Raw genomic sequence first — 20,297 nt, forward strand, 5'->3', positions numbered from 1 at the left:
ATGGGAGACGTAAAACAGGAATCGGTTTCTTGCAGGATGAATGGGTTTATTTCATGAAAATGCCCACCATGCCCCATGAAATTATTCTGCTGCCAATGTCCGTTAAGAAAATGACACCTTTGTCTTATGTATTGTCAAATTTTCTGTCACAAGGGACTAGAAACGGACGTGTAAATGATGCCACAATGAAGGTTTACAGTGTCTCTGCAACACAAACAAGTCATCGCAATAATCAGGTTATATTTAATACATGGCTTTCACAGAAAGAACAAACTGGAACAACATGTATTCAGTTATACACTTCACCCCCACCTTAAAGGAGAGAAAGAAAAAAAAACACAACAAAACTACTACTTGGAAAGCAACTGCACAGGCCATTTGCCATCTGTTGTAATGTTCAGAACATGTTTGGTTACAACATTTCACTCTGATGCCTAGAAAAACAAGTCTATAATTGTAAGACAGGACTGGCCAAACACTACAGGTAACCCAGTAGCAACTGATGTCTGTCAGAAGGAGTAAAAGCAAAATCTAGTATACCACTGCAGAAATAGAAAAGGCAATGTGTAGCACCATCTAATACTACACAATGGGAGGCATGGTGGCTCAGTGGTTAGCACTGTAGCCCTGCAGCACTGGGGTCCTGGGTTCCCACTAAGGAAACATCTGCAATGAGATTGCGTATTGGAAAAAAAAACGGGAGGTTACAGCAAGGCTAATCCTTAAAATGATAATTTCTTGATCATAGAAAAAAGCCATAAAAAAATCAAAACTAAGGATAACAAAAAAGACGCATTTCAGACAGTCCTTAAGGTACCGTCACACTAGACGATATCGCTAGCGATCCGTGACGTTGCAGCGTCCTCGCTAGCGATATCGTCCAGTGTGACAGGCAGCAGCGATCAGGCCCCTGCTGTGCTGTCGCTGGTCGGGGAAGAAAGGCCAGAACTTTATTTTGTCGCTGGACTCCCCGCAGACATCGCTGAATCGGCGTGTGTGACACCGATTCAGCGATGTCTTCACTGGTAACCAGGGTAAACATCGGGTAACTAAGCGCAGAGCCGCGCTTAGTAACCCGATGTTTACCCTGGTTACCATCCTAAAAGTAAAAAAAAAACAAACACTACATACTTACCTACAGCCGTCTGTCCTCCAGCGCTGTGCTCTGCTCTCCTCCTGCTCTGGCTGTGAGCGTCGGACAGCCGGAAAGCAGAGTGGTGACGTCACCGCTCTGCTTTCCGGCCGCTGTGCTCACACAGACAGTACAGGAGGAGTGCAGAGCACAGCGCTGGAGGACAGACGGCTGTAGGTAAGTATGTAGTGTTTGTTTTTTTTTACTTTTAGGATGGTAACCAGGGTAAACATCGGGTTACTAAGCGCGGCCCTGCGCTTAGTTACCCGATGTTTACCCTGGTTACCAGCATCGTTGGTCGCTGGAGAGCTGTCTGTGTGACAGCTCTCCAGCGACCAAACAGCGACGCTGCAGCGATCCAGATCGTTGTCGGTATCGCTGCAGCGTCGCTAAGTGTGACGGTACCTTTACCTTAGGAGTTTGTATGTTCTCCCAGTGCTTGCGTGGATTTCCGCTCACACTCCAAAGACATACTGATAGGGAATTTAGATTGTGAGCCCCAAGGAATATGATGCTGCTATATAGCCCAGAATAAGAAATACTTTAAGACCCTGTACAAACAAAGCTAAAGCATCACTCCGGTGATAAAAATAAAAAACCGCTGGAGTGGTGGCACTAATTTAAGTTTACTACCCCTAGTATTATACTTACCAGGCACCATCTTCATCTTTTCTCGGTGTCACTCTGGTCGTCTTCCGCCGTTTATGACCTGCTGGAGTAGTCCAGTGTTTGTTGGAGGGAACCGGACTCACTACTGAATGTACATCGATCAGAGCCAGAACAAAGCTCCCATAGACTTACACTGACAGCTTGTGACCGCTTCCTCCAACACCCAGCCTGTCAGAAGTTGGGGTCACAAGATGGCGGTGTGGACCGGAGATGTACCGGGAACAGCTGAAGACGGTGTCTGGTAAGTATATTACTAGGGGCAGGGAACTTACATTAGTGACACCACCCCAGTGCTGAAATAATAGTAAAAAAAAGCGGGAGTGATGTCTTAAGAGCTTGTAGGACATGTAGGAATAATCTCCGGATTTATACAGTTAAGGGAGACCTGTGACAGACGTCTTACAGCGACACCCTTCAGACTTAATGAGAGAGCCTATGCAAAGCATGTGTCAGGTGTTCACTAGAACTGAGGGGTATTGAAGGAACTGTACAGGAAAAATTAAAAACTTTTAAGGAATAGTCTACATTATATGATTCCTTTCTTTCATATTTGGTGATATACTGACATAACAGCCTGATGGAGGCTAAAATTACCCTTTTTTAGGTGTCAATTGGGTTAAGAGGCCTTCAGTGACACGACCGTGTATTTCCTAGGAAAACTTCCCACACTCACTAAGCAAAGGTCATCGATGTTTTGTCAAACCTGCATAAGATAGTCAATGTGGCCAGTTATCTCGAGGTGTAGTCATTTTAAAAAGACTTGTCACTTAAATAAAAATGTAATTTAATTTAAAAAAAAAATGGTTAAAATTGAATAATTCTTATATTTCGTTCCTGTGCCTCTCCAATCTTAAGACATGGCCCCCTCTTCCTTGTAGATTTACATACAGGACGTGGGGCCATATCACCAGAGGAAAGTGCAGTAAACACTTTTCAGCCATGTCTTCCCTCCCTGCCCTGAATGTTTACTGTCACAAAAAAGGGAAAATCTGTCTTCAGATCTGTGTTTACTGAAGGATCAGGTTACAGCTGCTGCCTATAGCCTAGGGAGATGGAAGAGAAAAATAGCTGGAGGGAGGCAGAAAAAGACAAAAGGAGAAGCTACTGCAGCTTCTGGTGACTAGAGCACGCAAATAATGCAGTAAAGGTACCATTACAATAAGCGATTTACCAACGATCACGACCAGCGATACGACCTGGCCGTGATCGTTGGTAAGTCGTTGTGTGGTCGCTGGGGAGCTGTCACACAGACAACTCTCCAGCGACCAACGATGCCGAAGTTCCTGGGTTACTAAGCGCAGGGCCGCGCTTAGTAACCCAATGTTTACCCTGGTTACCATTGTAACTGTAAAAAAACAAAGAAATACTACATACTTACATTACGGTGTCTGTTGCGTCCCCCGGCGTCAGCTTCCTGCACTGTGTAAGCGCCGGCCGTAAAGCAGAGCGGTGACGTCACCGCTGTGCTCTGCTTTACGGCCGGCCGACGCTGGCACAGTGCAGGGAAGCTGACGACGGGGGACGCGACAGACACCGGAATGTGAGTATGTAGTGTTTGTTTTTTTTTACATTTACAATGGTAACCAGGGTAAATATCGGGTTACTAAGCGCGGCCCTGCGCTTAGTAACCCGATGTTTACCCTGGTTACAAGTGAAGACATCGCTGGATCGGCGTCACACACGCCGATTCAGCGATGTCAGCGGGTGATCCAGCGACGAAATAAAGTTCTGGCCTTCTAGCTCCGACCAGCGATGTCACATCAGGATCCAGATCGCTGCTGCGTGTCAAAGACAACGATATCGCTATCCAGGACGCTGCAACGTCACGGATCGCTATCGTTATCGTTGTAAAGTTGCTCAGTGTGAAGGTACCTTAAGTACTAGAAGAAAGACTGTTCCTCAAGTACTCATAAGACCACAGATTCGGAAAGGTCACTTGAAACAACAGGTACACCAAGAAACCAATTTTTGGCTATTTAGAGGCAGGCTCACTTCCCATATGAGGCCATCTGATCAATTCAACAGTTTATAGTGGTAAAGTATTTTTCCACTGGTAAGTAGTAAATGTTAGGTATGTGGGCGCTGCAGTTCTCTCACAGCCATTTGTGCCAGTGCCCATTTTTAGCCCGCCGTAGGCACACTCTTTTGATATCAGCAGTCAGTCAGATAAATAATAATATATTTGTACTCTTCACAATGCTACTGCCTGTTTTGCCTGCAAACACTAACCAGGAAATACAATCCTGCCATTTACATACCTATGAAGCAATACTTGCTTGCGAGTTCTAGCACCATTTCAGCTCCTGTCTGTGCCATTCATTCAATGTGTTTACACTTTATAGACCCAACCACATGCGTAGAGATTTACAATGGCAGCCGTCAAGGCAATGGAATAGAAAGCATTCTTCTAAACAGATTTCTATAGGAAGCATTGTCTAGAAGTTCAGCGTGGGGTAACGACAAGCAAGGTCACAGCTACGGCGCTTTATACACCTATATTCCTTAAATGTCAACTACATTCCATCATTTTCCAAAAAAGCCTATGAGATTATCACCTTACCAACCAAATTCCTAGGTCTAAGCCAAGCACGTTCATACTTGTATTCTGCCGGTTTATAAAACCGAGCACAGTTTGTGTTCTCCATAGAGTCCAGGAAAAGCATGGCTTTTCACAGAGTGCCTGAAGCATGGTCAAATTACCCACATATTACACGAATAAATCGAGAAGATGAATTGCTTCAATAAGAACGAGCTGAATAGCTGGGGATCTTCCTTTCTAAACACTCCGAGAATCGTTTGATTGCAAACATAAATGTTAAACTATATGATTAATTTTAGCTCCATGGTATTACTGGGACACAATCCAAATGAAACAAGCATATTGGCCAATTTTAACTTGGGATCTGTAATAATAGCTGAAATAAACCTCAAAGTTTATCAATTCAGAAACAAGACATGCACAGATATTTAAAAAAATAGTACCGGTAAATTGAAGAGACACACTCCAAACAATCAGCAAGAAATATCCCATTACCACATACATCTTCCAATAATGAACTTCACCCTGACCATTATACTGACAGTAAGGTGAAAGTATAAAATATCTGAGCCTTAAAGGGGTGTTCCAACCTATACCAGTTATCCCACCAATCCCCTTACGTTACCAAACACAAAAACCTCAGTGACATATTAATGTCATCAAAATAGGGCTATAAGTAGGCCATCCAAACAAAGGACAAAAACAAATACCCACTCCAAATTGCATGTATGAAAGGAGAAAGTAGGAGCAACCAGGTAAAATAGAGAAAATATATCTTTTATTGATAGTTTCAAAGTAAACCATATATACCAAAAAGTACCATCACAACAATCTAAATATAACACACATCTGCAGGAAGGAAAACAGGGAAACCAGGGGACCAACAATTGCAACTGCCCGACTGTGCATATAATGTAAAGTGCCTAGCGCAATAGAATACCAGAAGGGAAGGCCAAACCCTCACAAAATAAGTGCCAAATGCATAAATCCAGTGTGGAACTCAAGGAGGGACATAGGCTTACCACGGGCAGGAGCTGAAGGACCCTGGGCCAGGTGTAGATGACCCCGACGCGCGTTTGAGATAGCGGTGCATTAGACACGCGAAACGCATGTCGGGGTCATCTACACCTGGCCCAGGGTCCTTCAGCTTCTGCCCGTGGTAAGCCTATTTCCCTCCTTTAGTTCCACTCTGGATTTATGCATTTGGCACATAGATCAGGTGTTTCTATACCTTGTGATATCAAATATGTGTATTGTTAATTTTTTTTTTGCTTTATTTTGAATGGGGCGAAAGGGGGGTGTGATTTGAACTTTTATATATTTTTTAATATATTTTAAATACCGGTATATATTTTTTGCATGCTTCAATAGTCTCCTTAGAAGACTTGAAGCTGTGATCATCTAATAACTTGTGCTACACATTACATAAAAAAAAACACCCGTAACGCTTTAATTTTTTGCAATATGGGGCTATATGAGGCAATATTTTTTGTGCGTTGAGCTGATGTTTTTACTGATAACTTATTGCATTTCATAGCAATGTTGTAGCGGTCAAAAAAAACATAATTCTCATTATGCCAGTTACCAATCAGATTAATTTATTTTATATTATATCAGACTTCTATTAACACAGCAATATCAAATATGTGCACTTTTATTTTTTTAATTGATTTTTAATAAGGCAAAAGGGGGTGATTTGAACTTATGGTATTTAATTTTTTTATTTTTAAAAACTTTTTTTTTACGGTATTTAGTAGTCCCTTTATTGGACTTGAAGCTACGATTTTCCGATGGCTTGTACTATACATAGCAATTCATCAGCTTGGCATGCAAGTTCTCATCAAAGTGAGGGAGCCGGTATATGACATACCAGTATGTAAGGGGTTAAAGGAGAGTCTTCAGAGTCCTCACTTTGTCTACTTTAGTCTGTAATGTTTCTTATACCTTATAAAAGGATCATCATGCCCTATGTGAAGTGGCTAATCCTGTCTAAACTTCATATTTCACTGTAAACCACTACAATTACAGTATCTTTGAAGACTCAATGCCCTGAATATTACACAACAAGAAGCTCACTGAAACATTATGTTTTATCACTAGTCAAGTTTGAACTACTGTATCCGAAAATAAAGAAAACCCCAAATACTTTGGAAGTCCTAGTTAGAACTCGCATCACCTCCTCAGGAAATGGCTCCCTTACCGATTTTCTGGTTGAATATCTTGTCAAAAGTCATCTCCCCTCGTTCTTCAAGATATTTTTGCATCACACTTCGTATGCTGAAAGTAAAAAGACAGATAAGGTTTAATATAGAGGTGAGCACAGAGCATTTGATAAATTATTTTTATCGTAGCAACATCCTACTAATCTAACATCAAGAAGGTTGGATTAATATTTACACCAAAGGCCTATCTGCAGTTAAAATGTTTCTGCCACCAATTTGTTCTCTAGGACATTTTCCCTACACCTACCAGTTGATCATCAATGTTTTCAGCAGTCATACACGCATCCAATTACGTGAGGGATTGACTTTTAGGGAATGCGGTCTTGAGGTACAAACCTTTAAACACCCCAATAGGTCTTATATTATGAGAAAGGGTCAAGGGCCACCTTTGGCCTTTACAGATTCCAAGTCCTACTCTGCACTGCATTCTACTAGGCAATTACCTTCGAAAAGTGTTGAAAACTAAGGTCACAGTAGAAAAGGTGCTACAAGAATAAAGACTCAACCTTTATTTACCCATCAAGGCATAGCAACAAACATCTACAGAAGGATGATGAGAATGATGATATGTGATCATAATGATGATAATGAATTGTGCCCTGATGACGACTGTCAGGACTTCCAGTCATGCTGGCTTTCATTGGATCCCTAATTTTTACTACCCTGCTCTTGGTGTGTTACAAGAATTAGGAGACATAGGGTTCACAATGGGACAGCATTTTAGACTACACAAAGTTTGTAGTCTGTTACTACCAGGGTCAGACTGGACCACTGGAGAATTCTCCGGTGGGCCCAGACCCTGACACCTGCTGGCATACAGGGCCAGCATCTGCCTAGGGCCCCCGCAGCTCCAGGGGCCCCTAAGCAGTGGGGTGTCGCTAATAGCGCACACCATGCAGCTGCTATGGGGCCCCCAGTGCCAGCGGAGCAGCAGCAGGAAGCCTAAGCCTGTTCCCGCTGCTAAAGTGAACTGAATATTCACTTTAATAGCAGGCAGCGTTAGCCGCATGCTGCAGCTAACACTGCCCGCAATCAGGTCCCTCAGGGGCCTGTGAAGAGCAGAACAAAAATGATTACCTCAAATGAACAAAAATAAAAAAAAGAATTTGTGATAAATATTGACCTGTCCATTCAAGGACATTTTAGCTATAGTATGAAATCCTGTTTTTCTTGTCTGTGGAATTGCCTTTGTACTGTTTGTTGTGAAACTGCCGCCCACGAAACTGTTTTCTTTTCTTTTCTTTCTTTCCTGTTTTGTCTCTTTGTTTAAACATGCAAAACTTGTATAACCACTAAACCTACTGAAACAACTATATAAAGAAGGGATAGCACCTTGAAGGCAGGCGTGCTTCAGAGACTTCCCAGTGATACACTATACAAGACGTGTCTTGTGTATTATTTCTGGTGATTCCCCACTTCCAAAGGCTGCTCCGACTGAGTGTGATCCCGACATTTCCTGGCGCCTGAACAGGGACCCGAGGTCTGTGTATTCCTTCAAGAACACCGGCAGAATACGAACGAAAAGAGAATCTGGGATAATGGACGGCAGATGAACAAAAACCTGGCCAGGTAAGAGACACTGTTAGATCTCTTATATCTGCCCTGCACTGTCCGTAAGATTTTCTGTGTCGTGTTCTTTAGCGGGTAGTTCTAGTAGAGGAGGATACCTATAGCTCGGGTTCTTGAACTATTTAGGAATTGATCACCTCACGGAGTACGGCATTGAATGAGAGTGAATGTGAATAGAAGGTGTGTGGAAGTTGGGAATAGCCCTATAAGCCGCCCAGGGGGTTGAAACAGAAGAAGTGACTGTCCCACTGGGCAACGTGGTTGCGTCCTTTCGGGGAGACCTCCGCGCCTATGTTCAATCTCTGATCCTGTCTTTGACAAAAACCTGGTGACGGATAAGTATGTGATAGTATAAGCCCAGGACAGATAAATTAGCCTGGGATAAGATACGTTGTATGTTCTTTTTCTGTCTGGTTGCATTTGTGTTGTTTGCTATAGGTGTAGGAATCAGGATTTTCTTACATCAACACAGTTTAAACATCCTAGCTCCTTAGGAAGAAGGTAACGAGGTATTCTCATACCCAAACGCCACCTAGGGCAAGAAAAAGACATCCTAGCTCCTTAGGAAGAAGGTAACGAGGTATTCTCATACCCAAACGCCACCTAGGGCAAGAAAGCTCAGGATAATAAAATGGGGAATAAGCAAACAAAGTCGGAACCAGAAGAATTAGATATCTATACTATCATAAAGGAGAGAAGTGGTGAAGATGCCACTAAGGGGCTGAAAAAGATTTTTAGTAAGTTTGGAGTTACTAGGGCAGAAGCTTTTAGTAGAAAACTATGGGAAGGAATTCAGGAAAGGAAAAAAGGCATAATCAGAGACAAGAAATGGATAGATCAGATCCAAGCATTGATTGATGTCTCTAGGGTAGCAGAAAATGAGGGATGGACATATAATCAACAGAGTAAAAAGTGGTGTATTAGACCCACAGGCTGTGGAGAAAAACAAAATGTGGAATCTAAAAATACCCCACCCCCATACCTTAACCCACATGCCCCATCTTTTCTCCAAACACCACCTCAAAGTTTAGCCGGACCAGGAGGATGGGTATGTCCGCACTGTGGACAACAAAATCCAGACTGGAGAAATGATTGCCTGGCCTGTGGTACACCTAGACATGGCGCTGTACTTGCCCCTGTTAGGGTAGTACCAAGACCCTTTAGGGAACCTGGTGCTGACGGAGTAATGGGAACTAGATATCACCAAACTCGACAATATTTCCCTTGGTCCCCCGCTGAAGGCATGTCTCTCTTGCATAACGCACCAGATCCCACCCAGTGTCCAGTTAGATTTGCACAATATATACAGCAAATTATGCAGACTCACGCTGGAGTTTGGGCAGATGGAGAAGAATTATGTAGAATGAAAATGACTCCTGGACTCTTCCAGGAGCTATTAGCAAATCTACAGGTACATAGGCCCCAAGCAGGAGATGGTGCCTTACAAACGATAGAATCAGGTACACAATTTGTAGATCACTTAATGGTTTTCATGAGGGAGAGACAGAGGCAGAGAGGAACAACGGGAGTGGTGGCTCAGAAATCTGGACAATCAGTAGACGAATATTATCTAAGTGTAGAAAATAATTTCAGAGATGAAGGCATGGATCTAACCGCTCCAGGAATGATGAGGTTAGTTACAAAAACCTTTATAGATGGATTGTCTCCAAAAGTGAAGGAAAAGCTTAAGGCCGCAACCCCTGATTGGAGAACCTTGGAAGACCCACACCTGGCTAGACAGAAAGCTGTAGGGATAGAAATGGACTTAAGAGAAAATTCTAAGCCAGTAAGAATTGCACAGGCTAATACTGGCTCTGCTAATCAAAAGTTTACTTGTCATTACTGTAAGAAGCCAGGACATTTCCAAAGGGAATGTAGGAAGAGAAAAACAGATATAGATTCAGGAACCTTTGTACCCAAAAATAGGATAAATAACCCAGTGCCTGATCAAACAGACAGCTCAGAATGACTGAAAGTTATGCAGGTCTCTCTTCCTTCTAGAAGACCAATAATACAAGTTGAAGTTGAGGGTAAAAATGTACCTTTTCTGATAGATACGGGAGCAACATCCTCCAGTTTAAATCAGGACTTTTTACCATATCCTGACAATATATCCTCAAAGGTTACATATGCAGAAGGGTATGATGGTAAAATTCAGGCGTTGCCCTTTACAAAACCTTTAAATGTGAGCTTTGGCCCTAAAACTTTTGTATCCAAATTTTTATTTGCTAAAGGTGCACCTACCTGCTTGTTGGGTACTGATGTCTTAAGTAAAATGCATGCAAACATCCATTTTAGAGAAGATGGCACAGTTATGCTGACCATCCCTGAAGATGCAGAAACTCTGGAACCATATGTTAGAATACAGGCAATGGAGGATTTTCCCGAAATTTACACTCAACAAGCAAAAATTGACTTGTCTCGGGTTCCTGACAGCCTATGGGCAAAAGGAGACACTGATGTAGGATTTTTATCAGTAGCTCCTATACTGTTAGAAACTGCCCCGGGAACCATATTACCTCAGCTTAGGCAATACCCCATCAGCGCCCAGCAAGAACAGGCGATTTCTCAACAAATTCAGGATTATGTGTTACAAGGTGTTTTGGTAGAAATCAGGTCACCCGCCAATACACCCTTATATCCTGTTAAAAAGAAAGTGTCCTCCAAAGAAACTATGGTGAAATATCGCATGGTGCACGACTTACGGGAAATCAATAAGGTTTTGGCACCGGTCACCCCTGTGGTACCGAATCCTCATACCTTACTGTCTCAAATTCCCAGCACTGCTGCATATTTTACGGTAATTGACTTCTCAAACGCATTTTTTTCTGTGCCACTACATAAGAACTGTTGGCATTTGTTTGCCTTTACATTCAAGGGTAAACAATTAGCATGGACAAGATTGCCACAAGGTATGGTACACTCACCAACTTTGTACTCTGAAGCAATGCAGACCGTGCTAAAAAATTTCATCCCAGAACCAGGAGTAGTCATTCTACAGTATGTAGATGACTTACTTATTTGTTGCCCTGATGAGCAGACGGCAGTTACCTCAACTGTTAATTTCTTAATTTTCCAAGCGCAAGAAGGCTGTAAAGTAAATAGACAGAAACTCCAGGCTTGTCAACAAACAGTCGTGTTTTTAGGTCACTGCATATCACAGGGCATCAGACACCTCACACCTCAACGTACGGAAGCCATACGTAACATGCTTGAACCCAGGAATCACAAACAGCTGCGTGCTTTCCTAGGTATTGTTTCACACTGTAGACAGTGGATCATACATGCAAGTCAACTCATGCAGCCTTTATATGACTGTATTGCCAACACACCATATTCACTCAGTGAAGAGGCTAAACAGTCATTTTCCTCTTTGAAAACAGCACTGGTATCACCTCCGGCTTTGGGACTCCCAGACTACACTAAACCTTTTCAATTGATGGCAGCTGAGATATCCTCACATGCTACAGGGGTGCTCACACAAAAACATGGAAACAAACAGAGACCTGTGGCATACATATCAGCTCATCTGGACCCTGTAGCTAGAGCCGCACCTTCTTGTGTAAGAGTAGTAGCCGCAATTTCACTGTTATTAGATAAAGCTTCTGAGATTGTTCTTGATCACCCACTTCTAGTTCAGACCACTCATGATGTACATGGCATTCTTAACCAGGTCCAACCTAAACATATTTCAATGGCCAGACACCTCCGTCTCCAATGTTCCCTACTACTGCCGCCCAACATTTCCTTTGCCAGGATTCAGACTCTTAATCTCGCGTCTTTGCTCCCTTTAGAGTCTGAGGGGGGTACCATACCTGAGGAAACTGCACTCTCCAACTCCTTTGACCCATCAAAGTCAATGCATGATTGTGTACAATTAATGGAACAAGAGACTCAGGGCTTATGTAATGTACGTGACAAGCCACTCTGTAATGCTACATTTGAACTTTTCATAGATGGCAGTAGATATGCAGATATGAATGGACAATTTCATACAGGTTATGCGGTAGTAACTCAGCATGAAGGGCTGAAAGCAGAACCTCTCCCTGCTAATCAGTCTGCACAAGAAGCAGAACTTACGGCATTAGTTGAAGCTCTAAAAATAGCCAAAGATCAGACAGCAAACATATACACTGATTCTAGATATGCACATGGCATTATTTTCGATTTTGGCGTAATATGGAGAGCCAGAGGTTATATGACTGCTTCAAGCCAACCTGTTAAACATGCCTCCCTCATTAGACAGATTCTGGAGGCAGCACAAGAAACTAAAGAAATAGCGGTGATAAAGGTAGCTGCACATGTGAGACTCGACACCGAGGAAGCCAGGGGTAACGATAAAGCCGATAAGGCAGCAAAACAGGCAGCACGTAAACCCTTACATCATGCCCACACACTAGATAGCTCTGAAGATGATGAGGAAAGATTGAAGGAAGCTCAGAAACAGGTAGACGACGAAGAACGAGGGCAGTGGCAGAAAAAAGGGGCAGAAGATCAGCAAGGATTATGGAAAAAAGGAACTTTGTTGTGTTTACCCAGAGCCTGGTACCCCGCAGTGGCAAGTGACCTCCACCTACCCACGCATGTGTCGGCAAATGGTATGACGCTCAAGGTTAAAGAAAGGTGGTTGGCTCCAGGCTTTGGTAATTTTGCTCGGAACATGTGTGCTGCATGCGCTATATGCCTGGCACACAATCCAGGTCAGGCCATTAAAACCCCAACCAAGCATCATGTAAGACCACTGTATCCCTTTCAAAGACTCCAGATCGACTACATCCAACTTCCTAGGTACAATGGATACGAATATGTGCTTGTGTGTGTGGACATGTTCTCAGGGTGGCCAGAGGCTTATCCAGTTCGTAAAGCCTCAGCAAAAACTACTGCCATTAAAATAGCACATGAACTGATACCCCGTTACGGCATGCCTGAGGTGATCGAGTCAGATAGGGGTACCCATTTTACTGGGGAAATATTCCAGAATGTTATGAAAATGTTGGGAGTAGAAAACCAGTTTCACACTCCATATCATCCACAGAGTTCAGGTAAAGTGGAAAGATTAAATGGGACAATAAAATTAAAAATCCAGAAGGCTATGGCAGAAACAGGAAAGCCTTGGACCGAGTGTCTACCACTTGCCCTGTATTCCATCCGAAACACCCCAAGGGGGAAGGCTAAGCTGTCACCACATGAGATTCTTTTTGGTAGAGCAGCAAATTTGGGTTGTTATTTTCCACAACAACTGATGTTGAATACTGAGACTTTAACTGCTTATGTACAAGAATTACAAAAACGTTTAACTAAAGTGCATTCGCAAGTTTTTGCTTCCCTTCCAGATCCAGAAAATCTCGAAGGAGGCCACAAGTTGGAACCTGGTGATCAAGTCTACGTGAAAAGACACACCAGAAAGACTCTGGAACCGAGATTTGACGGACCTTTCCAAGTCCTGTTAACAACTCCAACAGCAGTCAAGCTTGAAGGAAAGGCATCATGGATACATGCAAGCCATTGCAAAAAAGCAGTATAAAACTCATGATATTGATGTTAATAATGTTAACCTCAACGGAGGCATGGGAAAGACAATTCTCTAGCCCCTTTGAACAATAGATTCGTACAACATCATAGAAAATTAGTGCATGACTTGTTAAATAATATGCAACCCCTGGCAGATTGTTGGATCTGTACCCATTCACCAGTATCAGCCACAAGTATACCTTTTCTAGCAGTTCCCGTGTCAGCTGAAGAAATATTCGCTTGGCCTAATTGTTCAGACAACCTGGCCAACAACCAACCTGGCAATACTAGACTATGGAATACTACAATCGCCATACCAATTGTGGGATGGGTAGAATTTCCTTGGTGGCAGGGCAATCTTACAGGAAAAATAGACAACTTACAATATTTAGCATTCAAGGGAGGAAAATGGGTACCTAGGAATAAGACTGGATTAACTGATTTAGGACAGGTCCCCACTGAAAATCTACAGCTCAGTTTCAGTACAACCACCCCTTCCTCTGATGCTTTCAAACCTACAGTATTGGAAAGATATATACATAATAGAAAATGGGAACATTCTGAGTTGTTCCCCCAAGGTGATGCAAACAGTTGTACAAGTAAGCCGGGGAACCTGGTTTGTAATGAATCCAATGAGTATGTCAACGGAATGCATGTATGTGGGAATCCCGCAGCCGGGTACTGTAGCCCCTTGGGACAAAAACCCTCTTGGTGTATGCTTCAGAATGTATCTAGTTTTGTGGATTTGGCTCACAGATTGGTATTGCAGCACTCAGCTTTGTGGGATCTGCCTGAGGGTACATTTTGGATATGCGGAGAAGGAGCATATAAATGGCTTCCCGTAGGTATAAAGGGTACTTGTACATTAGGACGCCTAACCCCGGCTACTTTCATAATTTCAAATAAACAAGTGAATATGCAAGCCGTGCCCAAGCACACACTGTATAAAAGAGCTGCAGATAACTCACCACGTCCCTCGGGGAGGCCGCATATAGTACAAATGGGAATTCCCAACAAAATTGCTAGTACCATTTTTATTTATCCTATGTTAACACAAATGTGGGATAAATTAGTTAGAGCCACGGATTATCTAGATGATCAGATTTGGGATATATTGGACATATTAAATACTAGTATAGCTGTACAGAATCTTATAATAGTCACTAACCAACATACCCTGGTATTGGATTACCTAACTGCCTCACAAGGGGGTATGTGTCAAATCATCGGACCCACCTGCTGTCATTATATAGACCCGAATAGTACTACGAGTATGAGATTTAAATTAAAAGACGTACAACGACTCAGGGATCAGTATGACAAAGACAATGACCAAAATAAGGATAGCTGGTGGTCAGATACCTTTTCTTTTCTTAACCCGGCCAATTGGTTCAGAGGGATCGGTGGGTGGGTTACCGGGATTATGCAAAGCCTAATACATACAGTTATGGTTATTGTAATTATATATGTATTATTCAAGGTTGTACTCAAGGGTATCTCGGTATGCACAAATAAATTTTGTGTAATGGATGCGAGAATATAAAGTTTTTTTTTTTTGTAATATCACAAAAAGAATGACTAAAATGATCGACAAGGTTTTGAATGGAATATGTCAAAGGGGGATTGTGAAGAGCAGAACAAAAATGATTACCTCAATGAACAAAAATAAAAAAAAGAATTTGTGATAAATATTGACCTGTCCATTCAAGGACATTTTAGCTATAGTATGAAATCCTGTTTTTCTTGTCTGTGGAATTGCCTTTGTACTGTTTGTTGTGAAACTGCCGCCCACGAAACTGTTTTCTTTTCTTTTCTTTCTTTCCTGTTTTGTCTCTTTGTTTAAACATGCAAAACTTGTATAACCACTAAACCTACTGAAACAACTATATAAAGAAGGGATAGCACCTTGAAGGCAGGCGTGCTTCAGAGACTTCCCAGTGATACACTATACAAGACGTGTCTTGTGTATTATTTCTGGTGATTCCCCACTTCCAAAGGCTGCTCCGACTGAGTGTGATCCCGACAGGCCCCAAGCCCACACGGCTGTTGAGGTCATAAGCCAGGGGGTCCCGCTGCCAGCGCAGCCCCCCAGCGCACATTAATGTAGTAGACCGCATCAGATGACCCTCCCTCTCCCATCATTCCCCTCGCCTCTGACACACAGCATGTGTGTAATGATGTCACTTCATCTCATACCTGCTGTGTGCGAGGCCGACTGTAGGGCAGCTCCTGACATCGGAGCAGAGCCGCCGTCGGAAATAGCGTGGGAGGGAGCAGGAGAGGGGAGTATTGTGTTTTGTTTTTTTAATATACACCAGTGAGTCCTGGTTGTATGGGGGGGGGGGGGGAGTGAGCTGCATGTTACCCTATGGGGGGAGTGAGCTGCATGATACCATATGGGGGGGAGTGAGCTGCATGATAATTTTGGGGGGGAGTGAGCTGCATGATACCCTATAGGGGGAGCTGCATGATGCCCTATGGGGGGTGAGCTGCATGATGCCCTATTGGGGGAATGAGCTGCATGATACCCTATGGCAGAAGTGAGCTGCATGATAGCCTATGGGGGGGTGAGCTGCATGATACCCTATGGTCGGAGTGAGCTGCATGATACCCTATGGTGGGAGTGAGCTGCATGATACCCTATGGTGGGAGTGAGTGGCATGATACCCTATGGTGGGAGTGAGCGGCATGATACCCTATGGGGGAGGGAGCTGCATGATACCCTATGGTGGGAGTGAGTGGCATGATACCCTATGGTGGGAGTGAGCGGCATGATACCCTATGGGGGAGGGAGCTGCATGATACCCTATGGGGGGGGAGCTGCATGATACCCTATGGGGCGGAGCTGCATGATACCCTATGGGGGTAGTGAGCTGCATGAGACCCTATAAGAGGGGGGCAGCATGAGACCCTATGAGAGGGGGGCAGCATGAGACCCTATGAGAGGGGGGCAGCATGAGACCCTATGAGAGGGGGGCAGCATGAGACCCTATGAGAGGGGGGCAGCATGAGACCCTATGAGAGGGGGGCAGCATGAGACCCTATGAGTGGGGGGCAGCATGAGACCCTATGAGAGGGGGACAGCATGACACCCTATGAGGGGAGGCAGCATGATACCCTATGACGGGGGCTACATTATATTCCATGAAGGGGCTGCATTATATCTTATGAGGGGGCTACATTAAATTCGGTGGGGGGCTGCATTATGCCTTATAAGGTAGTTGCACTAAACTAAGGGGGCTACATTATACCCTATGGGGGGTTGAATTATACTCTGAGGCTGGTTGCATTATATTCTATGGGGGCTACATTATATTCTATGCGGGACTGCATTATTTGCTATGAGGGGGCTACATTATATTCTATATAACGGCAGCATTACATTCTGTGAGGGGGTTACATTATACTATATGAGGGGCCTACTTTATATACTATGAGGGGGATACATTATATTCTATGAAGGGCTACCCCAACCCCTGCTTCATAATTAAGACGAATACTACCTTATATTATACCTGATATTAGCGTGTTTTACCAGACATTTGGTGGTCTTTTATTTATTTGTAGCTACATAGTTGAACCAAAGAATGACTTTCTCTGGTGGGCCCAAGGTGCTCCAGTCCGACGCTGGTTACTACAGTAACATACAGATGTAGCAAAGGTTACCTGTTATGACCTGGTGGTTAGGAGCACCCGACCTGATAGTTAAACTCATACAGAACGAGCTCTGGGATGTGGGAGCTCTGCTGACCGCAAGCCCTAATCCTATCGCACACACTAAAAATAGCCGTGGAGCGCTCCTGACGTTCCCTAGGCGCCTCGTCACAGCCTCAGAGCTAGTTAGCCCTACAGATAGAAAATAAAGTCTACCTTGCCTCAGAGAAATTCCCCAAAGGAATAGGCAGCCCCCCACATATAATGACTGTGAGTAAAGATGAAAGTCACAAACGCAGAAATGAAATAGGTTTCAGCAAAGGGAGGCCAGACTTACTAAATAGACAGAGGATAGGAAAGGAATCTTTGCGGTCAGCACAAAAACCTACAAAAGACCACGCAGAGTGTGCAAAAGGGTCCTCCGCACCGACTCACGGTGCGGGGGGTGCCACTCTGCATCCCAGAGCTTCCAGCTAGCAAGACAAAATTAGGATAACCAGCTGGACAAAGAAACAACGAGCAAAAATAACAATAAGGAACTTAGCTTCTGAAGGAGAAGACAGGTCACCAGGCAGATCCAGGAGCGAACTGAACCAATGCTAAAACATTGACAGCTGGTCTGGAGTAACGATCTGAGTGGAGTTAAATAGAGAAACCAACCAAAGGATAAACCCCGTCACCTGTGTAAGGAACCTCAGAAGCAGCCACCAGAGGGAGCCCATAGACAGAACTCGCCGAAGTACCATTCACGACCACAGGAGGGAGTTCGACAACAGAATTCACAACAGTTACCTAAAGCATATAGCACAGCACTTAGTTATAATGGCAGGAAGAAAGTGTTAATTGGGGCCATGCGATTCATGCTGGCCAAACTGGGGGAAACATGAATTGCAGTGCGATTGCCCGATCGCAGCCAGATATATTGGTGCTTCTCCCAAAATTAGAATATCATCAAAAAGTTAAATTTTAGTTCATCAATACAAAAAGTTAAACATATAATTTATACAGTCATTACAGAGTGACCTATTTCAAGTGTTTCTTTTAATCAATATGGCTTACAGCCAATGAAAACCCAAAAGTCATTATCTCAGTAAATTAGAATAATTAACAAAAAACACCTGCAAAGGCTTCCTGAGCGTTTAAAAATTTCCCTTAATCTGTTTCAGTAGGCTCCACAATCATGGGGAAGACTGCAGACTTGACAGATGTCCAGAAGGCATTGACAGTCCACAAGGATGGTAAGCCACAAAAGGTCATTGCTAAAGAAGCTGGATATTTACAGAGTGCTGTGAAGCATATTAATGGAAAGTTGAGTGGAAGGAAAAAGTGTGGTAGAAAAAGGTGCAGAAGCAACCGGGATAACTGCAGCCTTGATAGGATTGTAAAGAAAATGTTAATCACAATTTGGGGGAAATTCACAAGGAGTGGACTGATGCTGGAGTCATTGCTACAAGAGCCACCACACACAGACTTATCCAGGACATGGACTACAAGTGTCGCATTCCTTGTGTCAAGCCACTCATGACCAATAGACAATGCCAGAAGCGTCTTACCTGGGCCAAGGAGAAAAAGAACTGGACTGTTGCTCAGTGGTCCAAGGTGTTGTTTTCAGATGAAAGTAAATTTTGCATTTCATTTGGAAATCAAGATCCCAGAGTCTGGAGGAAGAGTGGAGAGGCCACAATCCAAGCTGCTTGATGTCTAGTGTGAAGTTTCTACAATCAGTGATGGTTTGGGGAGCAATGTCATCTGCTGGTGTGTGTTAACAAGACCAAAGTAAGCGCAGGCGTCCACCAGGGCTTTTAGAGCACTTCATGCTTCATTCTGCCACCAAGCTTTTTTGGAGATGGAAGTTTAAAGGGACACTGTCACCTGGATTTGGAGGGAACAATCTTCAGCCATGGAGGCGGGTTTTTTGGGTTTTTGATTCACCCTTTCCTTACCCGCAGGCTGCATGCTGGCTGCAATATTGGATTGAAGTTCTTTCTCTGTCCTCCATAGTACACGCCTGCGCAAGGCAAGATTGCTTTGTACAGGCGTGTACTACTAAGGACAGAGAATGAACTTCAATCCAATATTGCAGCCAGCATGCAGCCAGCGGGTAAGGAAAGGGTGAATCAAAAACCCCAAAACCCCGCCTCCATGGCTGAAGATTGTTCCCTCCAAATCCAGGTGACAGTGTCCCTTTAATTCTCCAGCAGGACTTGGCATCTGTCCACACTGCCAAAAGTACTAATACCTGGTTTAAAAACAACAGTATCACTGTGCTTGATTGACCACCAAGCTCGCCTAACCTTAACCCCATAGAGAATCTATGGGGTATTGTCAAGAGGAAGATGAGACACCGGACCCAACAATGCAGTCGGGCTGAATACTGCTATCAAAGCAACCTGGGCTTCCCTAACATCTCAGCAGTGCCACAGGCTGATCGCCTCCATGCCACGCCGCATTGATGCAGTAATTGATGCAAAAGGAGCCCCGACCAAGTATTGAGTGTATTTACCGAACATACATTTTAGTTGGCCAACACTTCAGATTTTAAAATCATTTTTAAGCTGGTGTTATAAAGTAATTCAAATTTACTGAGATAATGACTTTTGGGTTTTCATTGGCTGTAAGCCATAATCATCAACATAAACAGAAATAAACACTTGAAATAAAGTCATTTCAAACAGTGATCTATCTAATATATGAGTTTCACTTTTTGTATTGAAGAACTAAAATAAATTAACTTTTTAAGCACCTGTATATTTTTTTTAAACTCTGTGGCGTTTCATAGAACATATACTTTGGGAACCGAAACCAGAGACGTGACGAGTCCAGCACCACCCCCAACCAGCTCTTCCCAGTGCTGCAGCAGCTAATTAACAGGTTTCCCCTTCGTGTGCACATACGAAGAGACTTGTTTGTCAGCTCTGGGAAGAACTGGCCAGGGGTAGTGCCGGACTATTCTAGTCTCCGGCTATTGTTCCGACTGGATCTTCAAAGTGTATTTTCTTTG

At 43.5% G+C, this 20,297-nt stretch overlaps 1 protein-coding gene across 2 annotated transcripts in view; it reads right to left on the bottom strand.

Annotated features, from left to right (window-relative positions):
• The window catches only part of GRK3 (G protein-coupled receptor kinase 3), a 402,808-nt gene that overhangs the window by 274,645 nt on the left and 107,866 nt on the right, over nt 1-20,297 (bottom strand). For both annotated transcript variants that reach the window (XM_069759125.1, XM_069759117.1), the window contains exon 2: nt 6,541-6,617. In XM_069759125.1, the coding sequence (XP_069615226.1) occupies nt 6,541-6,617 (77 nt within the window). The remainder of the gene's footprint in view (nt 1-6,540; nt 6,618-20,297) is intronic.

Source organism: Ranitomeya imitator, chromosome 1 (genome assembly GCF_032444005.1).
Source record: "Ranitomeya imitator isolate aRanImi1 chromosome 1, aRanImi1.pri, whole genome shotgun sequence".
Lineage (NCBI taxonomy): Eukaryota > Metazoa > Chordata > Amphibia > Anura > Dendrobatidae > Ranitomeya > Ranitomeya imitator.